At 38.0% G+C, this 23,732-nt stretch overlaps 2 protein-coding genes across 9 annotated transcripts in view; both read left to right on the forward strand.

Annotated features, from left to right (window-relative positions):
* Window positions 1-13,896, forward strand: part of LOC122524467 — a 54,298-nt gene extending 40,402 nt beyond the window's left edge. For all 4 annotated transcript variants that reach the window (XM_043646764.1, XM_043646766.1, XM_043646765.1 and 1 more), the window contains 5 exons: window positions 2,642-2,823; window positions 6,403-6,566; window positions 8,118-8,319; window positions 10,924-11,306; window positions 11,962-13,896. In XM_043646764.1, coding sequence (XP_043502699.1) covers window positions 2,642-2,823; window positions 6,403-6,566; window positions 8,118-8,319; window positions 10,924-11,306; window positions 11,962-12,340 — 1,310 coding nt within the window. In that variant the 3' untranslated portion in view covers window positions 12,341-13,896. The remainder of the gene's footprint in view (window positions 1-2,641; window positions 2,824-6,402; window positions 6,567-8,117; window positions 8,320-10,923; window positions 11,307-11,961) is intronic.
* An 8,134-nt stretch (window positions 13,897-22,030) lies between these two features.
* LOC122523862 (protein trachealess) overlaps window positions 22,031-23,732 on the forward strand; it is a 95,332-nt gene continuing 93,630 nt past the window's right edge. For all 5 annotated transcript variants that reach the window (XM_043645795.1, XM_043645796.1, XM_043645797.1 and 2 more), the window contains exon 1: window positions 22,031-23,298. In XM_043645795.1, coding sequence (XP_043501730.1) covers window positions 22,859-23,298 — 440 coding nt within the window. In that variant the 5' untranslated portion in view covers window positions 22,031-22,858. The remainder of the gene's footprint in view (window positions 23,299-23,732) is intronic.

Consider the following 23,732-nt stretch of genomic DNA (forward strand, 5'->3'; position numbering starts at 1 on the left):
ATATTCGTTTGGATTTATTTTGATATTTTTTTCAAATTGAAAATATATGTTTTAGGTTAACTTTAATCTTCTTTTCTAACAGCTCAGAGTTAGCTCAGAGTTCTAACAGCTTTTCTTATTCGTTATTTTGATTTCTTTCTTAACTTTCATTTCATACTTTCTTTCCCTCGATTATTTTTTTCGTTCACGGTGTGTAATATCTCTACTCTTTCGAGATCCCATTGTTTTTTATTGTTTGTGTTACCAAATTATTTACACGTATTTATATTTAAATTTAATAGTTGCAAACGAGTAAGTAGTAGTGGCACCGAAAAATAATTTCATTTTAATTAACCAAAGATAAATATTTATTAAACGGATTTTTAATTATTCGCATTTTACAAATTACAATTTTGTAAGAATTTCTAAAAAAAAAAAAAACAAATGAATCGATTAAATATTTTTACGTTGATTTATATTCGAATATAAATATGTACCATGAGAAAAAAATTGTGGCGCGAACAACTTTCCCGAGAAGAAAAAGGATTTTAGAAAGGATTTTATTGATTATAATATAGATAGAAAGAAAAGAATAGAAAAGAAAAACAAAATAATCATCGCGTAGAATCATTTATTATTTTATATGTAGTATTGTCGATTAGTGTTTCAAAGTAGTTGTTGTTGTTTCATTCGTGATGTGTTTCACGGTCTTATTCCGACTAATTGCGAGTGCAGGTTAATAAGCGACAAGAAGAAGAAGAAGAAGAGAGGGTGGGGAGGGGGGGGGTTACGGGCTTTTCACCATGAATTTCCGTTTGTGTAAGTCGTGTTGTGTTGTGCTGGTCTCTTTGGTTTATCCTGCGTGCCGATCGAACGAACGAACGAACGAACGAATGATTGCATTAGATAAAATAGATCTATATATTTTCTTGACCGGATGCTTATAACATTAACCGATCTATTTTTTTTTTCTATTTTTCTTCTTTCTTTATCGCTCGACCTATTTTCTATCGTTCATTTTTAATCGTGGATCGTTCAACATACTTCCAAGTATACATATTTACAGTTTTATTACTATTTATTTAATAATAAATTAATAAATAATAAATTAATAAATAATAAATTAATAAATTAATAAATAATAAATTAATAAAGTTATATATATATTTTTTTTTTGTAACGGTGAACACGCAAAACACAAAGAGACGATCTTCGACCAATCAGGTTATTTCTATTTTCGGGAACAGGTTTTCTTCCATTCTTTTTTAGACCTTTTTTTGTTCCTCTTGTTCTTCTTTTTACTTTAGCATAGAATCAAATTTCAGGTTTCGTCCTTTCTATTGGATCTGAACATTTTTTTTGTTCTTCTTTTTCTCTTTCGCATGAAATGAAATTTCGTCATCCTTGTAAAACACACTTCCACAACCACCGGTAATAAGTTCGATCCCTTTTTTTTTTTTTTTTTGTTAAATACCTTTGTGTTTCTTTGTTTCCCTTCTTTCTTTTTAAATCAGGATTATTCAGGTCGATTAGGTGAAACGGGGATTTATCATCGTCGTTTTAATATTTTAAAACGAGAGGAGATCGTTTCCTTTAGAAGAAATTTATTTCTTCACGGTTTTGATTATTTTGCCATTCGTCGTAGGTTTGATTATTTACGAGAACGAATAATTGCTAGATTCGAATCAGCAAATGTGTTTTACACGTGTATAATAACACCGCGAGAAATATGCGAGACTCTGCGGGTTCTTCTACGGCAAATGAATAATCCGTTCGGTTAAAAACTTTCTCTTAAAAGAAGTTCTTCGTTCTCTCTCTCTCTTTCTTTCTTTCATATTTTTTTTCCACCTTCATCCGATCGGAAGATAATGATGATGATGATGATGATGATATTTCTTTTTCTCATTCAAATATATATTTTCTCGACGTTTACGATATCATTTCTCTTATGAGAGAGTAGGAGGAAAAGGAGGAGGAGGAGGAGGAGGAGGAGGAGGAGGATTTATCGATGCTGGTTGCGCATATGTTTATCGACGTTTAGCGATCTTTTCTTCTTAAGATGTATTGGTGAAAGTAAGCAAGCAAAGCAACGAAACAAAAACAACAAAAAATTCAACGATGATAGAAATTCATTGGAGACTTTTAAATGGGGGGCAGGGGGAAGAGAGAACTAAATGTATATCGTCGATAAATAATTCAGGTCTGTTTAGAGATAATTATCGGTGATAAGAAGAATGAGACTTAGTTTTGAAATGATTTTTTTGTTGTTAGTAATATAATAGTTAGAAAAAGGAAAAGTAGGAAATAAATGAGGTCATGGAAGCCGTACATGCGATTCATCTTATGTATATATATTAACTTACATACTACGTGTAGATATAAGCAGCTTGACCTTAAATATCTCGTTTATAACGAGGATGTCGGATTACCGTAGAAACCATGTGTTGTTCATGGACAATAGGCAGGAGGTTGGTGGTCCCCTCTGTTCTTGGCCAACAAGGACAAGTTTAAATGCCGATTAAACTCCGGACAAACCGGCTGTACCTGTTATTATACCCTTTTTTCGTTGCACCAATTTCCTATCTGCTTCTTTGTACTGTTGTTTCATTCTTTTTTCTAATTCTTATTTTAATTGTTATTTTTTTGTTTTTGTTTCCCCCAGGTGCAATAGAAAGATGGGAATCGTTAGCTTCCCGGGTGGAGGAAAGTCGAATGGCGAGTTCGCTTCATCAGGAATTATCAGCCATGTTGTTGGAATTTAAAGCATCTCACGACAGGCTTATGGCTTACGAGATCGTTTTGGAACAACCACACGTTCTCGACGATCAAATTAATCGAATTACGGTGAGATTTTCTTTTCAATTTCTTTTTTTCGTTAATTCATATTTTCCCGGTTGAAATGATAATTGCAGGGTCTCTTGTTACCGACGAGTGTCGGTAACAAGAGGCGATTACTTTTCGGTCGGTAACTGTAGTCACCAGTCGGTAAATTATCAACGTCGGTCGGTAACTGTATCCACCAGTCGGTAACTTGTCGACGCGTCTGTCGGTAACTTGTCGACGTCGGTCGGTAACTTGTCGACGTCGGTCGGTAACTTGTCGACGCCAGTCGGTAACTTGTCGACGTCAGTTGGTAACTTGTCGACGCCAGTCGGTAAAGTAGATTGCTACAGATATTAGAAATATCACGATTAATTGAAATCACATCGCAATATTAATCGTACATTCCCAATTTTTTTACTAACTTTCGTTATAACTCGACACGTGTATTTTTTAAGACGCACGACTTGTATAGGACTTCATAGAAATTCCTAGATAAAAAAAAATGGTGTCTCCATTTCTAGATACTTTTTTCGAGTATCCCTCGTTATCGAATGTTCTATGGGAATTAGAAAAAAGGGGGATAGATCGTGCCATCAAGAATATTGCAATTGCGAGCGTGTGTGTATAGGGGGAAGAGGGTTGCTGGGGTGTGGTAAGAAGAGAGTGGTAAGAGAAATGTGGAAGTTGGGTTGAACGGAGGAGTAATAGGAGGAGAAGGATAGGCAAGCAATAAGAAAGTTAAGAAAGGGTGGTCGGTAGAGAAGCGAAGGAGTCTTCTCGTAGGGTCTCGACAAAGGGACAGGAGGGGGTTGAGGGGTGAGGGAAAGGGGGGAGGAAAGGAAGAAGAGGGTGGACTTCGTGTGATGGTAAAGTAAGAAGAAGAAGAAGAAGAAGAAGAAGGGAAAAGGGAGGAGGTGGAGGATGAGGAGGAGGAGGAGGAGGACGGTCAGGTGGCAAGCGAGGAGGAGGGTAGGAAAGAGAGTAGCGTAAAAGCGTAGTCGTGTCGCACGTACGCTCGTCTGACGGGAACGTGCTCGGCATTGGAATTCGCGAGTGAACGTCGCCGAACGTAGAGAGCGTACAGCAGCAGCAGCAGCAGCAGCAGCAGCAGCAGCAGCAGCAGCAGCTAGCAGCCTAGCATCCCCCGAGTTCGAGTTCCGCCAAACTCCCCCCTCCCTCCCTCTCTCGAGTTCCACCCTCCAAGCTCCAACCCCAAAGTCAGGAAGGGAAGGTTTCGCGTCTACGTTGGCTTGGTGGCTGGCTGGCAGGCACCGTCGCGGACACCAGCACCACCCTTACAACCACCATCATCACTAGCAGTAGAAGCAGCATCCCCATTGCCACCCCCCTGAAACTCTACCACCACCAGCAGTTCCACAATATCCTCCTCCTCGTCCTCGTCCTCGTCCTCCTCCGACATCCCTCTCTCGGCTTCATTGCGAAGACCAAACACATGCTTCCTATCTATCATCAAGATGTATTAGCGTCCAACATTTGCTGGCTGAACTCGTTGCCGTGCTGCATTATGCAGGAGGTGCGGTAGGCCACCGAAGACCAAGGAAGAAGATAGGGAAGAGAGAAAGAGAGGAGGAGGGGCGGCAGGAGGAGGGGGAGGAGGAAGAGAAGAGAGAGAGAACTATCTTGACTTGAAGTTCTTTCTCATCTTTTCCTCTTATTCGGGACTACTCTTTAATCGACGTAAATACTACGAGATTGAGAGAGAGAGGGAGAGAGAGAGAGAAAACGTAACGTTAAAAACAAGAATAAACAAGTAGAAAAGCATATTTAGACTAGTGTAACATAGTATACGATAATTATTTCACGATCCTCCGTAATAATAATTCAATCGCGTTCCTGTACACGTACTCGAGTTAAACACGCGGATATGCGTGTGCGTTCCCGTCGTACGAACGTACAAACTTGACTTTGAAGTTGGCGACTGTTGCCACTTATTCGGTCCTTGTCCTTTGCTCGTGTTATTTTGAGCAAAGCATCGCGTGCCTTTATTCGTAGCGATCATTCCACGCGTCTTGTCCCTTTTCACGAGCGATAATGTCTGCTTGTTTTAAAGAGAGAGAGAAAGAAAGAGAGAGAGAGAGAGGGAGAGGCCAACTACTCCTTGGTCCATTGCGTGTAAGATAGCACGTGCCAGCCAATTAAAATACTAGCAGAGGTTCTCCGTTCCACTTAACACCTCGCGCGGTATTACGAGGCGTAAAAAGCTAATTCCCCGAGTTCGAAGGCGTACGTGACTCTCCCAGGGAGAGGAAAAAGATAGTATAAAGAAAAGAGACAGCAGAAATGGTGGGGCCAGAGAGAGGGGGAGAAGGGAAGGAGGCAAGAGAGAGAAAGAGATAGTCAAACTGGTGGAACAGTAGCAGCAGCAGCAGCAGCCAGCAGCAGCAGCTTCTCAACATGCAGCAGTCGAACGCGAGGCGGCCTCTTCTCGTGTATACTGAATTCGAATCAATTGATTGGCTGTTGATTGGAAATTGAATTAGATCGGAATGCGCGCGTCCGTAGGGTAGAGATCGGTTTGGTAAGTTCATGGTGGTATTGCTGCTGCTGCTAGCTACTACTAGCTGCTACGTTACTGTGGTGATGCTGGTGGTTGTGGTGGTGGTGGTGGTGGTGGTAGGGTTTTACGAAAGGGGGACGCGATGCGAGACAACGGCTGTTTCTGCCTTTCGGATGCGCCACGAATATCAATGTGGTCTACTTTTCGAGCCTACCCTTTACCGTGGTGTGTCCACCACATTACCTACCACCAGCTCTCTCCTACTTCTATTCTTATTTTATTTGTTTGTTTTAGTAGAGTTTTATTTTTCTCTTATCATCTTCCTCACTTTCTTCCTTCCTTCTTTCTTTCTTTCTTTTCCTGTTTTTTTATTTTCAAATTGATCTCGTTCAATCGTTCAGCGATTCCCTTTAACACTCGTAGTAATCTGCTAAAGGGAAATTACTTCGGCTAGAGATAGGCGGAAACTCGAAGGAGTTTGAGAGGAAGACCTTGTCGTCTGCGTCGAGACGAAGGATGACCGCAAGGACACGAGGCTTTTACGAGCACTCTTGAGATCCCCTCTCTCTCTCCTCTTCTTCAAAACAGAGAAATGTAAAGAAGAAGAAGAAGAGAAACGAACGAAGCAAGCAAGCAAGCAAGCTTTCATTTTCGTTCTCTCACAAGGCAACACCAGCTCATTCTCGAAACCTCCCCGTTACAACACCTTACCCCAACTCTACAACAACGTCGTCCTCGTAAACTCGAGTTTATTTATGCGGCTCCCGTCGTTTGGTTTCTGCAGCAAGGAAAGAAAGACGACAAGGACGCGACACAACGTGACATGCTTCCTTCATCGTCTATCTCGCTATCACCCTGAAACAACCCTTAGGATGCTAGAATCATCCTAGGACCCCTTCTCTCTAACCCTAATCCCTAGCCCCCTACCCCTACTCCAACCACCCTAACCTTTCTCCGTTCAATCTTGATAATCCACCTTCTTTATCAATACGTCAGGTGATCCTAACCAACAACAACAAAAGTATGTTACTCGACCTAATATTCAAAATGTTCAATGTTCCTTTTTTAATTTATGTTGTCAGGCCGAATTGATTTCACTCAGGGAACGGAAAGCTGCTATGCTGGCGTTAAATGTCTCCGCTCATCGATTGATTACCGACCTGGGTGCTTCCACGTCTTTGATTTTTACGGCCTTGAAAGACGGCGTTGCTGATCTCTACAGAGTCTGGGACGAGACCTTTCAAACGTGAGTATACGATTATTTTGTCAAATAAATGAAAAGGAAGAAACCTAGGCTAGAAGAGTAACTTGGACAAGGTGAAGTTGGACAAGGCCCTGCTCCCTGTTTTTCTATTCTTTCAATAAACCACTTGCTGGTACTACTAACGCATACGATCTTAAGCAAATATTGTGAGAGATAATGAAGCCTCTAAAGCAAACATCATCGTTCTTACACGCATGCACGAGAGAGAAAAAGAGAGTACTAGTAGTAGTAGTAGTTGTAGTTGTAGTAGTAGTGGTAACGTGTTCACTTTGGGATTTTGAGACCCGTGTCACGGGATTATTGGCTTTAACACAGGGATCGCGAGTTTAATCATGGGGCCTATCCTCGGGCCGAATTGAGGATCTATTAGAAAAGTCACGTCGAACCTGTCTAAGAAAAGAGAGTCTCTTATTCTATCGGGAATCCGTTTGTAAAAAGAAAACATTCAAAAATCCTTACTGTGATTTATCTGTGAGAATTGCGAGTATTGGTTGTGGGTGGTGTGTGTGAGTGTTCGTTTCGATGGAATTCGAAAGTGATTTATTCTCTCTTTCTCTCACTCACACATGCTGAAGCTGTTTCCATGAACTTTAGTCATCCTCCCTTCTCTCTTTCCGGTGCTAGGGATTTGGCAGGAAGAGAGAAGGGGGGTTGGTTCGTTCGTTCGTTCGTCAGTGACCCACTGGGTTTAGCCGAGGTCAATTCCATCCCTCGACTGGTCTCTCTCTCTCTCGTGTCCCAGGAATTTCTATTCCTCTTAGGGAGAGAGATCACACAGTGGCCGATGGTGGTATGGTGGTTATGGTGGTGGTGGTGGTTATTCTCGTGGTATGGCGTTTAAATTGTCCGTCGGCTGATATTAAGCACTTTACGATTGCGCAAGAACGTGCCTCTAATTGTTCTTTCCTTCCTAACGCGGATTATTGTTCAAACGTCCTGCCACGTGAATAATAATAATAATCATAATAATAATAATAATAATAATAGTAGTAGGGGTAGCTCACTTTCTATCTTTTTTCGTGTTGCGTTATTAATCAGAAACGTTTTTTTTCTTCCTCCAATTCTGCTTCCGGGCCCTTCTCTCTCTCTCTCTCTCTCTCTTTCTATTTTATTTCTTATCCGATCGAGAGATTTCATATCAAGTAGGGTTCACCGTTCGATTTATTCCTGTCTTGACTTATGTATATAGATGTTACATTTGAGAGCTTCCTTTAAGGGGGTTGAGAAAAAGAGAGAGAGAGAGAGAGAGAGAGAAAGAAAACTAAAATGTTTTTATTTGCCAATAGCGCCGCTGGCAAGGAACCACCAAATAATTCGGACGACGTTTCCTTCTACTCCCGATGTTTGCTCCTCGGCTTTACCACATTTCCACTTTTTATTATGTTTACCTGTCAGATTCTCTCTCTTTCTTTTATTTTTTCTTTGAGAAGATCACTGCTAACCACTCGGACTTAGTTCCCCTCTTCTCCGATCTTTGTTCTTCTTATTTCACTTTTATTTTGATTTCTTCTTCTTTTTTCTCTCTTATTTTAGAGGAAATCAACGACTGTGCGCTCTTCAAACGGTCCAACAGTTCAACGTACGCCTGTCGGAACTTCAGTGCGATTTGCGCAGAGACAAGGATACCTTAGCTGTGTTGGACGTTGCATTGCAGGCTGGTGCTACTTCGGAAGTTGCATCTTCCGTACGTCACGTGGCACGCCTCTTGTCGGAGAAACAAGAAGTTCATTCTCAGGTAAGCAAGCAAACAAACAAACAAAGAAAACAAGCAAGAATCAAATAGGACTCTCGATATATTCGCGTGATTATCAAATGTTCTAACCGTTTCATTCTTATTTCTCTTCCCTAAAATTCTGGGGTTGAACTCCTCAGTCGATAGGGTCGCGAAGATTCAAGGGTCATGCTTGACTCCTAAAGAGGAATAAGGAATGAGGATGCTTAAGGGGGTTGGGGTTCCTTTGACGCATGACACTTGTCGATATCGTGTCTCGGTTAAACGCCGTCGCGAAAACCCACCCCACCTCAGGATTCTCACCCCTTCCCTATCCCCTTCTTCTTCTTCTACTATTCCAACCATATCCGTCTTGTATTTGCATATAAAGTAAGCCCTCTCACTTTCCTTCCTTCCTTATGCCTTGTCAAGAAGACGTACTGCCCAGGTTCCCCACTCAGCTCGCTGTGCTTTCTTCTTTAACCCCGTAGGGCAAACCCTTTAAATTTATAATGAAAATCGAGCTAATGTAGGTCACATCTAACAACCGGCAACACCAGATCCAAATTTTCCACTCTTCAGGTGTTACGTTTATCACTTAAAAACGTATAAACGGTGTTACTTGATAGGTGGTGGTGGTAGTGTTAGAATTGTTGTGTTGGTAGGACGAGAAAGAAATGAAGGAAGGAAGGAAGGGAAAAAAAATGGAGGGATGGAAAAGAAGGTAGCACAGCGCACGGCACGTCTGGTCCGACGATTTCCAATTGTCCCGGCGCTCATTTCGTCTGTCAGGAAGACGTACGACTCGCGACACAATACACCCTCCTCGATCCTTCTACCCTCGCTGTTAGTGTCGCTGTTGTTACTGTTACTACTACTACTACTACCAACTATTACACGAATACTTTTACACTCTGTTGGTTGGTGGGGTAAGGTGAGGTGAGGTGGAGTGAGGTAGTAACAACCGGAGAGCATACTTTTAACGTATTCAAACTCAAGTCAAGACGGAATACGATCCAACAGAGTTTCTACTTTCGCCGATCCTACTGTACTCGAGGGGATAATTTCATGCACTCGGGGCATTACGTCTTTCTCTTCTTTTCCCTCTCTCTCTCTCTTTCTTTCAAACACTGATGTGAAAAAAAAGAAAGAAAGAGGGAGTAGCAGCAGTAGCAAGGTTGAGGAGCTGAAGTTGAAGGTAGAAAAGAAGAAAAAAAAAAGGCGAACGAGATACAAAGAAAAAAAAGTTGTTCACTCGTACCTTTCTCTCGCGGAAACGCGGATATAAATTTTGATAGGCGCTAAATAAAAGATCAAGTCGGTGGGTTTGGGTGGGTTGGTGATGGTTGGTTTGCGCATGTGTTCCAACAGTAGCAGGAAGAGTCTCTAGCACACAAGATACTACACCTAGGTAGAGGAAAAGCTTCGAATGTTGATCCTTCGATGGTCCAGGGCCTGGCCAGTAACACGGGGGTGTCGGCCATCTCAGAGGAACCCGCACCCCAGGGAGCTTGGATCGTTAATCGCCCGAACGATTCTCTTTCGCATCACGTACCGGAGTGGTCCGTGGAATCAGCGTAAAAATACAAATTTAATAACGTCCGCGGAAGGCGCCGGAGTATTCTCTCTCTCTTTCACTCTTTTACCATCCCTGCTGGTTGTGTGCTGGGTCCCTGTTGCGAAAAGCATCATCCTTTATTCTTCTTTTTACCTTTACGGTTTTACTTTTTCTTCTTGTTTTTTCTTTTACTGCGTCCTCGGTCAAGGACAGGAAAGAAGAAGATGAAACATCAGCGAGTGGTGGACACGTCGTCGCGTGTGTCCACCAGTGTTCCGTTCTGTCCTCTTCCTTCCTTTTTTTTGTCTTTTTTTTTGTTCCTTCTTGTTTTGTCTCTCAGCCCTTCCGCGTGTCTTTGAGACATAACTGGAAATGATCCCTGCGTCTCTTGACTTTTCTATGTAGTATTTGTTATATATATATGTATGTATGTATTCTGAATGTATGGGTTTAAGTGTGTATGTGCGTATACATATATAGGTTAGCTCGGAGGTTGCTACTTGGTATGCGGATCGCGCTTTTCATTACCGGAGGCTCGTTCCCTCCGTCTCTGCTGCTGCAAACAGCCTAAATCTACCTCCTCTCTCTTCCTCCCCCCCTCTTTCTCCCATCTCTCCTACTCCCCTTCTCTTTCTCTCTCTCTGTCTTTCAGTACCACCCCTCCCCATCTTTTTCCACCCCCGTTCGTCCGTGTCTCCACTTCGTTCTCATTTGTATTTTTGGATTTCCACGTTTGAGACGCGAACGAACAATTTCCTGGATTAATTCGTCGCTTGGAAGTCGTGAACGAATTATCGCAATTTCTTTTTTTCTTTCCCCACCCCTCCTAAATGTTTTAGTCTCGGTGAGAAGAGCGTGTGTTTGCTTGCTTTCCTATGAATTTGTTTGTTTTGTTTCAAGTTAAATGGTATATTATCAATGAAGTCGTTTAAAAAACAGCAGTAGAAATATTTTGGTAAGGTCGAGAGTTGTAAATTGAACAAACTTTGTTCATCATTTGATTCAGGGATTATGCGATGGATTTAAAAGGGGGTACAATACTAAAGAATATTTTTCTTGTTAATTTTCAGAATGAGACTGTGATAATGAACGATGCTACGATCGTTGAAGTAACTGGGTGTCCATTGGCAAAGTTCACCGATCAGTCGACGACTCTGTTGAGTCAAGAAGGTGGTTCGTTATCGGACAGTGGAATATCCGACAGCGGTAGCGAACAGGAACTCAGCGAACGCGAACGAAGATTGGCTGCGCTTCGTCGTTTAACTCGTAGCTTGGAAAATCAATTGGATCCAGGTAGCGAAGCTTTAACCGAACTTTGGAAAAGGGTCGAGGACGCTGAACGCGAGTTACGCGATCTGCAGAAACAGTGTCGCGAATTGATCGTTCGTACCGCAGCTAGCGTTGAAAGTCGTACGGTTAAAAGGATGGTTGGTCAACATCATTATCGTACCGAGTAAGTGTTCAGAAAATTTATTTAAATGTCATCAATCCTTTCGTTATGATACACATTAACGCGAAACCCCAATCCTCTGAATCGTTGGAAACGACCCGGGTAGTAAGGGTTTTTGTATGTACGACTCGTACGTGGGTCGTTAGTAACGAAAGGGTTGTCAAATAATGCACCTAATACCCCATCCCCAATGTTAATAGAATCCATCCAGAAGTACCAAGATTTTCCTTATCCAAAAGATCATCTCTCCAACTTGTTACAACTCCAAGAAATGATCCAAGAACAATCCTGGTAACAGAATTATATCCTCGATTTGTTTTTTTCTCCTCCTCGTTGTCTTATCAAAAGTTTTGTTCCTCTCAAAGTAGTGGTATATCTCTCACTTACACTCACCTCTAGTTTTCCTTGTTCCTTTTTATAGTCTCGTTTAATCGCGGAAAGAAAATAGGTTCATTTGAAGTAGGTGCAAAAGACATTTGGCACGTCGTGTAAGGCTCGTAAAAAAAGTGATAAAAAGGTTTCCTTTGTAAGATTCGAAAGTGTGTGTTCAGATCTCCGGACAGAAAATACTCTCACTCTTTGTACGAGGCCAGTAAAAATGAGTTTTTGTTTGTCATTATCATTCTTTTGTTTTTTTTCTTTGTTTCTCTATTCTTAGCAAACGGAAAAAGGCATCATCCGCTAACGGTGAGAACAACGTTGACGACGAGGACGATGACGATGATTCGATTAAAGATCAATCGGAGATGGAATCCGCGTATCACATTGGTGGTTGTGGTAGCGGTGGTGGTGGTGTTATCGGAGCTGGTGGATGTAGGACCAAATCCGAGGACATTGGTGATCCGGAGAACGAACCGGACATACCTCACAGTTGGATATGGCGTATACTGAGGGCTGCCTTGCCCTTTCAGTTGGCTCTAGTCGCTCTATTCTGTGCCGCTTGTCTTCTCGAACCACATTGCTGCGAAGCTGCTAACACCCTCAATCTTTCATTGACTCCGCAGCTTCGTTACGTCAGAGGACCCCCACCAGTGTAAATAAAAACGGTTCCTGTTGTCCACTTCGACGGTTCGACGGATCCGTTACTGCACAGATTATTATGTTTACGTTTGATCGCGTATGTCTGCGTGTTTGTATGTGTGTATCTGTGTATGCATTTTTGTACGAGTCCTGATGTGTTTGCTCGATGACACTGCCCCTCAATCGTTCGTAACTCTATCGACAGCAGATGATTACTTTCTTTTCTAGTTGACGCGCACTCTCTTCGCTATTTTTTCTTTGTTTTTGTTAAAACAGATATGCATTTTATATGTGTTGGTTGTTTCATTTGTACGTGTGTCTATTTTCACTGCCAATCGTTCGGAATTTTTCATTACGCTCAAATTAAATTAAACGTACGCGAAGAAGACAACTGGAAAAGAAGGGTTGTATTTGTTACAAAAAAAAAACAGACAAATGATTTACAAATTTTATTTTTCAATAATTGTTCAAATCAAATTATTTCGAGTTACGACGATCGAGCACCACGCGTGTACTTTTTTTTTTTTTTATTGTTGTACATTTTTTTATTTATAGGAATGTTATTTATCGAATGGAGAGATGATTGAAAAAAAAAAAAAAGAATTAGTAAGTATAGTTTATACCAGAACGATTATTAAATCGTTGAACATTTTCTCACGAAGATATTAATTTGATATGATTGATATACAATGTATATATTTATATATAAAAAATATACACACACACGCGTATATATATATGCGTGGGTGTGTAAATGTTACGCGAAATGTATTCGGGGATGAATACGAGGAAGAATATTTTTTACAGACGACCGGTCATTTAAAACAATATGGCGGATTTCAAATCGCCAATGAGATGAAGACTTAATGAAGTTAGAAAATGATTAAAATGATCATAATGATCGATTGAATTATTACAGAGAGACCGGGTATATTTAAATGATATAGAATTTCATTAATAATTGTTTATTTTTTATTGTTAGAAAAAGAAATATAAATATAAATATATATAAATATATATCTATATATATTTATTGATAGACAAATGGCGAACCAAAATGGCGGCCTAGTAACATAACCTCCGAATTTTAATGGCGAGGATTACTTTTAATCGAACGATTAAAAGAATTAACAATATGGAAAGATGACGAATCGAATATATTAGAATGTTCGATTTCGACGGACCAGTATTGTGGAGTTATTTACAGATTAAAATCTTGTCCTTAATGGATAAAAGATTTGAGCAGACATTTTCTTTTTTTAAAAAACAAAGACGTAAAGAGGTTATATTCGTCCTCTGTATTGAAAGAGGAAGTTCACGAAGTAGAAAAAGAAAAAGAAGAAGAAGAAGAAGAAGAAGAAGGAGACAAAAAAGATAAAGAAAAGAAAAGGAATGAAAGAAAGAAGTTTTAGAAAGGGGAAAAAGAAAGTATAGTAGTTAAACCGATTTTGTTCCTTCTTTTACACTGTGTCGCGTGATACGAAACAGTCACGGAATTGGAAAGTAGGCTGATTCGTTGATAATAAAGAAAACATTTGAAGGAAGAATCAGATATTGAGAATGGAGATAGAAAGATAGAAAGATAGAAAGATGATGTGAGTTTTATTGAAGATAACGGGAAAATCGTTCTCCCGGTCGGTAATTTTTATTTTTATTTTTTGTTTGTTTGTTAATTACCGTTTAGATTTACACCGAACCATAGGGTTAGGGGTGGTAGGTGTAGTATGTGTGTGTGTGTGTATAACATGTATACGTATTTGTACGTGTAGGTTGTTAGAAGAGAACGGATGATCTCCTCCCGTCGCCATCTTCATTTCTCGTTATCATCGCGCACACGAAAAACATTTTCATCACGTTTTTCTCATATATTGTTTTTTTATTTTTTATTTTTTTTTTGAAATACAATTATCGTTCCTAGCCATAGAAGAAGAAGAAGAAGAAGGAGAAGAATAAGAAGAAAGAAACAAAGAGAAATAACGAAGAAGAAGGGTGTTTTCATCCCCCTTTAAAATTCGAATTAGGTCGGAAAACGATGAGTGCCAAAAATTCCGAACGCTAATTGTAGGAACTCGTTAGTATCGTGGTTCCTTCGTCAATTTTTGTTTTTTTTTTTTATTGTAACAATACGATCGAATGCGACGTATAAAATGAGAGAACAACGTGATCTGAAAAAAGATTAGGATTGTTCTTTTTTTTTATTTTTTTTTTTTAAGATTATTTTCACTGCTATCGAAGAAGAAAAAAAAGAAGCAATAGAAAAAGAATTGCAATGAAAAAGAAGATTGTCTATCAAAATAAAAGAAAAAAACGTTTTTTATATGGGGTGTACAAATTATTACAAGATTTTAGAATGATTATTAGAGCAACGGATAACGAGGATCTATGAGAAATTTTTTTTTTTTGATGGATACAATAAGTGTATCCTGAATTAATTTTGTACTTTTTTTTTTTTTTTTATATACCCAGTGGTCGAATTCACAAATTTGTTGTAGGAAGAAGAAGTAGAGGAGAAAAAAGGGAAGAAAATAATTAAATAATTAAATAAATAGAACCAATTGCTGTGTTTTTTACAGTGAAAGTATGTAACCGAAAAATCGGTTGAATTCGCGTGTTTTTTTAAAATACGCAGAAAATAAACAAATTAAAAGAAAGAAAGAAAGAAAGATTCGTCAAAGACGTGTAAAAAAACAAAATTGAGACTACCGAACCGTGTCATCGCTTCGTGCACACACAAACGAGCTTTATACAGGGTGAGTTGAATTGTTGTGTTACTCGTATCTAAGTAAGAGAAAAAAAAAGGAAAGAAAAATTGCAATTGCATTTAAAAAAAAAAAATATCGGTGACCTAAAATACGTGTTAGACGATGATCACGTGCGTGTTTCGGAATCATTTTTTCATACTTTTAAATCAAACGGAGAGATATTGAAATACTTGTGAGTGTAGTTCGCGAGTAATTCTGACTCACCCTGTATTTTTTGTTTTTCCTATTTTTATTTCGTACCCACTTAAGGAATAGAGGAAGATTGTCATCCAATCATCGGGTCGTGTCTTTTATTTTTTTTTTTTTAATGTTTTTTTTTTTCTCTTTAAACGATTTAACACGACGGACACAAACGACACAAACGACACAACGCGACGAAACTATTCAAATAAAATTATCTTTCATTTCTTTAACGAACGAACGAAACGAACAACAAACCAACATCTCATTCAAACGTTGATTACACAAGATTTGAATAATAATAATAATAACAAGAATCGCGACGAAGAATCCGATTATTCGTACGAATGCTTGCTTACCGTGTAAGCGTATATACTTAATATACATATGAGTGTGTGTGTTTTGTGTATTTAAACAAAATAAAATTAAAAAAAATATAAAAAAAAACCATAAAAATAAAAAAGAAGAAGAAGAGGAAGAAGCTGACGATGACAATGATAAATAATAATGACGATGACGTAAAGAGAAAGAGGATAAAAAAAGGGGGGGGCATGGGGGGTGAAAAGAAACAACCACGCGTGGTTGGCAAATAAATTTGTGCTAATTCAAACGCTTTGCACGAATACATTTAATGAATTAATCTAAAGATTAATTAATCTTGTTGCTGCGACCATACTTAAATGAATTATCGATTTGGTGGTTTGTGCACATTCACAACCTCCCCTACTCTTCTTAAAACATGTTTTATTATTACAAAATACGTACGTTAAAAAACAAACGAAACATCGCTTTAACGTCTGCATTGCACCCAATGCATTTGTTTTTTTTTTTTTTTTTTAATTATTTTTATTTTTCCCCATACGAGGAAACACAAATCATTCGTGTCGATTGCATCGATCATTTTAATCGAGTACGCACGATGGTTTGGTGTCTTTGAAAGAAGAAATGAAATGAGAGAGAAGTAAGTAAGAAAGAAAGATAAAACCGATTATTTTACATCGATCAATGAATGAATGAACGAACGAACGAAAGTGTACCCACCCACCCCCCATAAGAGGGGGTAAAGGGGAACGTGTTCGAGGGATTAATAATTGACGAATTTTTGTTCGTTGTTAAACGAACAATCGATGATCGATTCGATTGATCGATCGATGGATCTATAGATCTCGTGGCTCTTGTACATTTATGGTTTTAAATAATACGCGTACCACGAAACGAGAGTTGGGAAGGAGTTTTTTTTTTTTTTTTTTTTTTTATAATACGACGAAGATAATTTTTTTTTTTTTTATCCTTCTTGTTGTTCTCCTTCTTCTAGGATAGGGGGAAATGGGATTATTAAAACGACGAAGTGTACGAACAAACAAGAAAAATTACAAAAAAAAAATAAAGAAATAAATAAAAGGAAGAAAAAAAAAAGAAATTGAGAGAGAGAGATAGAGATAGATAGATAAAGAGAGAGAGGGAGAGAGGGAGAGAGAAACGTTGAATGTACGAAAATTTAAAGGGAATAAACAAATTGTCGTCTTTAATGTTAATTAATGAACGATTGCCAAAAAGGATTCGTGCAATTTATCTTCAAACTGCATTTTTTTTTATTTCCTATTCCATTGGAAATTTTTTTTTATTTTTTATATTTTCACTTTTTCTGTGTTTTGTTTTGCGTTTATTTAAATTTAAATCTCGGAAGAGCTTTTCTCGTTGTTGTCTACCATTTTGTTTTTCGTTTTCATCGATTTTCTCTCATTTTCCATTTCATCGATAATAAAATAAGCGAAAGTGTACGAAGGTTGGTTGAAAAGTATCATCGAGTCTCGACGAGAGTATAAAATAAAAATCCTTTTATTTAAAAAAAAAAGAAAGAAAATTAAATTGAATTTGTGACCGAGGGGTGAAAAAGAAAAACCAATCTTTGTGGTTTCTGTGTCAGGCTCAAAACTTTTCAACCGATCCGTATATTTTACGGAGAAGTAAGAAGATAGATTATGAAACGATAGAAAAAAAAAAAAAAAAAATCATAATAATAATTGTAATGGACAAAAAAAATAAAAGAAAAAAAATATAAGAAAGAAAAAAAAAAGAAGAGAAATATATCCTCTCCACATGCGCTTTTACTTCTCATTTATTAACATTCATGATACATGTATAAAGTACCTGAGAAATCAAAATAATAATAATATACTATTATTATTACTATTATTATTATTATTATAATTATAATTATTATTATAATTATTATTATTATTACTATTATTGTACTTTTAAATAATAATAACGCAGTATCTCTCTCTTCGCTTGCATTCGCGACGATGCTTTTTTTTTTTTTTTTTTTTTTTTTTTTTTTTTTTTTTTTTTTTTTTTTACAGAAAAAAGACACTCACACTTTTTCGTGGGTTGGTCGGGTTTTTAACAATTTTTAAACGAAATCGCGCCATTACGATCGACGACAAATGTTAAATGGAACGATCGTAATTGTGTTTTCACGCATGCAAATTTTCTTCCCTGAAAAAGAACAAACAAACAAACAAACAAAAAAAAAGGAAATAATTATTATAAAAAAAATAAAAATACAAAGTAAGAAAAAAGGATAAGAAAAAGGGGGGAAAAAAAATATTACCAACCCTTAGGAGAGAAACATTTTGACTGTGCGTAGGTGTCTACAAGTTTTTGTGTTTTTTATTAATATTAATTACTGTTTTATTTTTTCTTTTTTTTTAATTACGATTCATACCATCCGTTTTTAAGTAACTTTTTGTCCTTGCCGTAATTGTGTCCAATTTTCTTGATATTTTCTATTTTTTGTTTCGATTAGAAAAAACCTGTAGACAAACCCCCCACACGTCACTTTAGTTTTGTTTTTACTGAGAAATCATACTTAACGACTTTTTTTTGTCTACCTATTGAAGGATGGGTTTTTTTTTTTTTTAGAATTACATTATAGTTACATATTTTCAAGATCAAACATGTGTACGTCGTGTCGAAGGAATCCGATTCGTTGGTTTGCTGTAATGGAAATTTATTCAAATTAAAAAAAAAAAAGGATAAAAATCTAAAATAAAATAAAATAAAATAAAATTATTTTTTTAAGATTTCAAGTATACGAATAAAAAAAAATGAGCATAGAAACAATCAAACAATGAATAAATTGGGGCTGACCGACGAGTAGGATTATTCTTACACGAAATAAAAAAAAAATATATATATATAAATAAAAAAATAAGAAAAAAAAAATAAAATAAAATAAAACACCTTTATGCTGAACATTTTCAGTGTATTATATAAGAAGCCTGTTTTTATTTGTACCTGTGTGATTTGGTAATGAAAAATGTACTTGTGTGTGCTTAATGAAAAACAAATTGAAAAATAATTATTATTTTGTTTTTATTGTAAATGAATTCGATTTATTCGAAGGGTTGAAAAAAAAGAAAATATTGCAAATTTCGTTAAATTAATTTGGTTAATTCGTTGTCGCATACAAAATGATTTTTCATTGCACAATTTCACATAGAAATGAACGAACATCGAATTTCGCACTTTTTATAGTGATACACACTACTCTACCTTCAAATAATATTTGAACTGTAAAGGAGAATAAATTAGTGCCGAGTGAGAGACATACGTTATTCGCATTTACGAAACAATTGTGTATTTGTATTTCGGCACCTTGAAATAAAAAAATAAAAATTACAAATTCTTTATACCTCGAGTTTTAACGAAGAAAACCGGATCCAATCAAAACAATTCTATTCTATCCATTGTGTTCCATCCAAATCCAATGAAAGAAAAATTCATTAAAAAAAAAAATAGAAGAAATATCGAAACACAAATACTTGCAAAATGTTAATAAAACATTAAACGATCCTATAACAAAATTTAAAAAAAAAAAATGCAATAAATTTATTAATCACAATAATTGATTAGATTCAAACGAATTATAGCACAAACTTATGAAAATATTTCTGAACAAGTTTAAATTTTAAATTAATTACAAAATTAATTAATTAATTAATTAAATCATTGATTTACGAGACCGGGCACACATACTTTGATATAATATTCATGAAATTATAACGTTCATTAAAATAAAGATCAAAATAAATCTAATGATAAACAAGAACGTTAAATGATCCTATAACAAAATTTAAAAAAAAATACAATAAATTTATTAATTACAATAATTGATTAGATTCAAACGAATTATAGCACAAACTTATGAAAATATTTCTGAACAAGTTTAAGTTTTAAATTAATTACAAAAAATTAATTAATTAATTAAATCATTGATTTACGAGACCGAGCACACATACTTTGATATAATATTCATGAAATTATAACGTTCATTAAAATAAAGATCAAAATAAATTTAATGATAAGCGAGAATTGAAAATAATTTCACTTAGAAAATGAAATAAAATCAGTCATGTTGTGATAGAAGAGTCGCGGTACGTTTAGTATTAAAATTAGTTAGTCATTGAAAGTGCTTAGTCGAATGAAGAAGAAAATGGAAAATAGACAGACAGACAGTCAGACAGACAGAGAGAAAGAGAAAGAGAAAGAGAAACGTAATCGTGCAAGTGCATCTTCTTCGATAATAATTCACTGACGATTGATATAGCGGTACGATGATTGCGATGTTCCCAAGTCCGATGTTGGCGGCCTTACTGAAGTCGATACGAAGCTTCGGGTACGTTCGAGGTTAAAGGGCAAGCCCGCTATATCATTACGACTCACACCTGTACCTACAGGTAGGTTGCGCCAATGCTTCTTCCCCTTATATTTCCAAGCGGAACCGCTAAATAAATTATTATTACCATTACTACGCCATAGATTTCCCGCATAATCATTTCGCATATCATTCTCATATTATTATTATTATTATTATTGTTATTATTATTGTTGTTATTATTCTCAACGTTTTTGTCATTCCGATGGGTAAAACATTTATTTCTATTTTTGTATTACATTCTTTTTTTTACCCATTCTTATTAAACGATCTTACAAACGTATTGATTTTTTGGATATTATTTTATTGTACAATTAATAATTATTGTTAACGTTCGTCAAAGGTGTGATATGAATTTTAGGAAATTTCGTTTTATTTAAACCAAGTTTCGTGGGATTCATTTTGAATGAATGATTGTTACTCTTGTTTTTCTTAATAGAAAATGAACGATTTGAGTGTCGAGCGAGGAGGATGATCACGAAGTATGTTTGTAAGGAGTGTGCAAACGAGTTTGACCCGTTCCTTGTTCATGCACTAATTTGTAATTTACGAGAGTAAAGTGGTGGAACGCGAAGGGGAGGAGGAGGAGGAGGAGGAGGAGGTGGAGGAGGTTATAATATGCGAGTAAACGTTAACGCCAGCAAATGAGCTGAGACAAGATGTATTATTTTTTTCTTTCGTTTACGTGCTTGCCCTCAACCAACTCGGTTCTATGACTCCTGTGGGGTTCTTTTAACCCCTTTTTCCTTTTTTTCCCCCTCCTCTGGAGTTCCACCGATTCTTTGTCCTTTGCTTCGCTTATTTTACCACCACCACCATCAGCCAGCACCATCAGCATCAGCACCACTACCACCATAGTCAACTACCCTTGCTTGGTTTACTTCTACCTTCGTGGGAGACGAAAGGGTTGAGAAAAAGACAGAAAGAGAGAGAGAGAGAAGGGCCGAGAACTGTAAATTACCAAGAGGGCATTTTGATTAAATTTTTTATTGCTCCTTCTAAGGCGTGCACAACCTGCTGATTTAACGATCGCGCTTCGTAAGTTTTATAGTCCCTTTTCGTTGGACCGAATCTTTTGCGGGATAAGAAAGGAATCGTTTGGATTACGTGTCTGTCTCGTCAATGGCCACCTTCTTCTTTTTGTTTTTTTTGTTTATTGTTTTTTTTCCCTCCCCCCTCTGTCCACGTTATTTACCGAGTGTCTAGCTAAGATTGGCAGGAACTAAGAACTCAATTGTGATCCAACCGAGACACTTGATTCGACATTACTTATTTCGGAAATCATTCTATTCTTCACATTCATATGATTACAATGAAGAAAACAAATGTATTAATTACTCGTGAAAGTGAAAAAAGAATTAACCAATTATTCAAATGTTATCGTGAAGACCACATCAGCAATTATTCAAGTATCATTGTGTTGTGTATATTCACAAACGAACATTTGTTCTGATGATTATTCATGTCAATCTAAGGGATAGAAATTACATTATAAAAGATCTGAAATAATATAAAAGATCACAACAGATATAAAAGATCAGGAAAGATTATTCGAATATTATCGCGAAGACCCGGGTCATTAGCAATTATTCAAATATCATGGTGTTGTGTATATTAACAAATGAACATTTGTTCTGATGATTATCCATGTCAATCTAAGGGATGGAAATTGCATTATAAAAGATTAGTGTTATGAATATCAGCACGTGTAGGTGTTTTCGAGATCGTCGATGAGTTTGGCGAGTAGTGGACGATCGAAGGAAAGGTGGTGCAAAGGGTGGAGGTGGAGGAGGTGGTGGTGGTGGTGGTGGTGGGAAGAAGACGAAAATAAAAAGGAAAAGAAACAAGAAGAAGAAGAAGAAGGGTGGGTGACGATGATGATGGTGGTGTAGGTGGTGATGGTGATGGTGGTTGTGGTTGTGGTGGTGGTGGTGGTGGTGGTGTCCTCGTCGGTGGTGGAGTTGTCGACTATGGTGGGGGCGGAGGAGGCGGAAGGTGTCACGTGGTCGGTAGGAAGCTCCGCCTTCGCGGCGTAGCTCCAAGTACGGCGCGTCATTCATGGCCGAGCTAAAGGCAACGCCAGCACTCTCCGCCGTTTCCGTCCGGCTGCAACAGCAGCAGCTCTCTCGCGAGAGGAGATCTCCGTGTAAGACTCCTCGTCGAATCTTTTCCTACCTTTTTTTCTCTTCTTTCTCATTTGTTTGTTTTGTTTTGTTTGTTTGTTTGATTAATTGATTGTTTCCACCTTCTTCATCTTCTTCCTTCCAATCGTGTGTTTTTTTTTAATCAGTGTTTGTTCTCGATTTTGGTAAAATTTTGGTTCGAATAATCGGTGAACACAACTGCTGCGCAAGTTGAGAAGATTTCTGGGCCCGGGTTGGCCCGGAGATTCCTAAGTGTTACCAACGAATCGTTTCTAATTGAATAAAGTGTTTGGTTGTATATGTTGTTATCAGTGAGGACATGTTGTTGTTGTTGTTGTTAAAAAGAGTATGAAACTCGGTATGGTGAGTGATCGAGCGATCGATCGATCAACGGATCGATCGATCGCTGTGGGCCATCAGGGTGATACCAGGGTCGAGTAGAGAACTACTCGACTTCAGTGCTACGAAATATAGATCGAAGTAGAGAGAGAGAGAGGGAGAGAAGGTGGGAGTGGGCGGGAGAGGGAGATAGGGCGATAAGAAGGGTGGGAGAACAAGTGGGTTAGAGTTTAACAGGGCTTTCGTGGTGATTTCGACGCGGAGGAAGTTGAACGAAGAAAAAGTAAAAGAAGAAGGAGAAGAAGAAGAAGAAGAAGTAGAAGAGGAGAAGAAGGAGGAGGAAGAGGAGGTGGAGGAGGAGGCTCGAAGTTCGTGGTGGAGGCCTGGCTGATGCACCGTGGCTGCGGCGGCGGCGTCGCCGGAAGCGGTGCTGCTGCTGCTGCTGCTGCAGGATCCGGAAGTGCTGCTGTTGTATCTGGTGCCGTGGTTGCTCCTGGAAATCCTAGCGGGGATGCGATTACGGCGGGATCAACAACCGTAACACCGGAGGAACGTATTTTGGAGCATCATCGTCATCCCGGTCATCATCATCATCATCACCATCATCATCACAATCATCATCATCATCACCCGTCGGCAATGCCAGGTGCTCCGGGTTTCCACTGGGGTGCCATGCTGGCAGGGCACCACGCGGCTGCCGCCGCTGGCATGATGCAGCCACCTTTGCCAGCCCCGGGCGAATACGCCCCGGCTGCGGCTCATCATCATGGGGCCACCCACCCCGCTATGCCCATGGATCTTCACGTTCACCAGGGCTTCCCCTACTACAGGTTCGTTATCTCTCTCTCGGATATTTTAGATCGGAGATGATCTATTCTATGATGTTATGTTTATATATCCAATGTTTGTTTATACGAGTCGGGACGATCTATCTGATTAATCGTCGTTCCTGGAACTCGAGGAGAAATCGATCCCCTTATGTTACAAGTACCGCATTCTATTCGATATTTAACATATCTTATCACCCTGATTTAATGTCAATGAAATCTCGACGTATAATCAATGCCCTATACTTTGTAACTGAGAGATTATATCGAAGAAAAAGAGAGAGATTGATTGATACGAATTGCATCGATGATTGATACGCGATTATTTCAGATCTCGTTTACGATTAATGAAGACAGTTTGATGTAAAATCCAACAAACATACGTTTAGATTATTCCACGAGAATTCCATAGATCCAATTATGGGGATCAATCATAG

The sequence above is a fragment of the Polistes fuscatus genome, unplaced genomic scaffold (genome assembly GCF_010416935.1).
Source record: "Polistes fuscatus isolate 324 unplaced genomic scaffold, CU_Pfus_HIC Scaffold7, whole genome shotgun sequence".
NCBI lineage: Eukaryota > Metazoa > Arthropoda > Insecta > Hymenoptera > Vespidae > Polistes > Polistes fuscatus.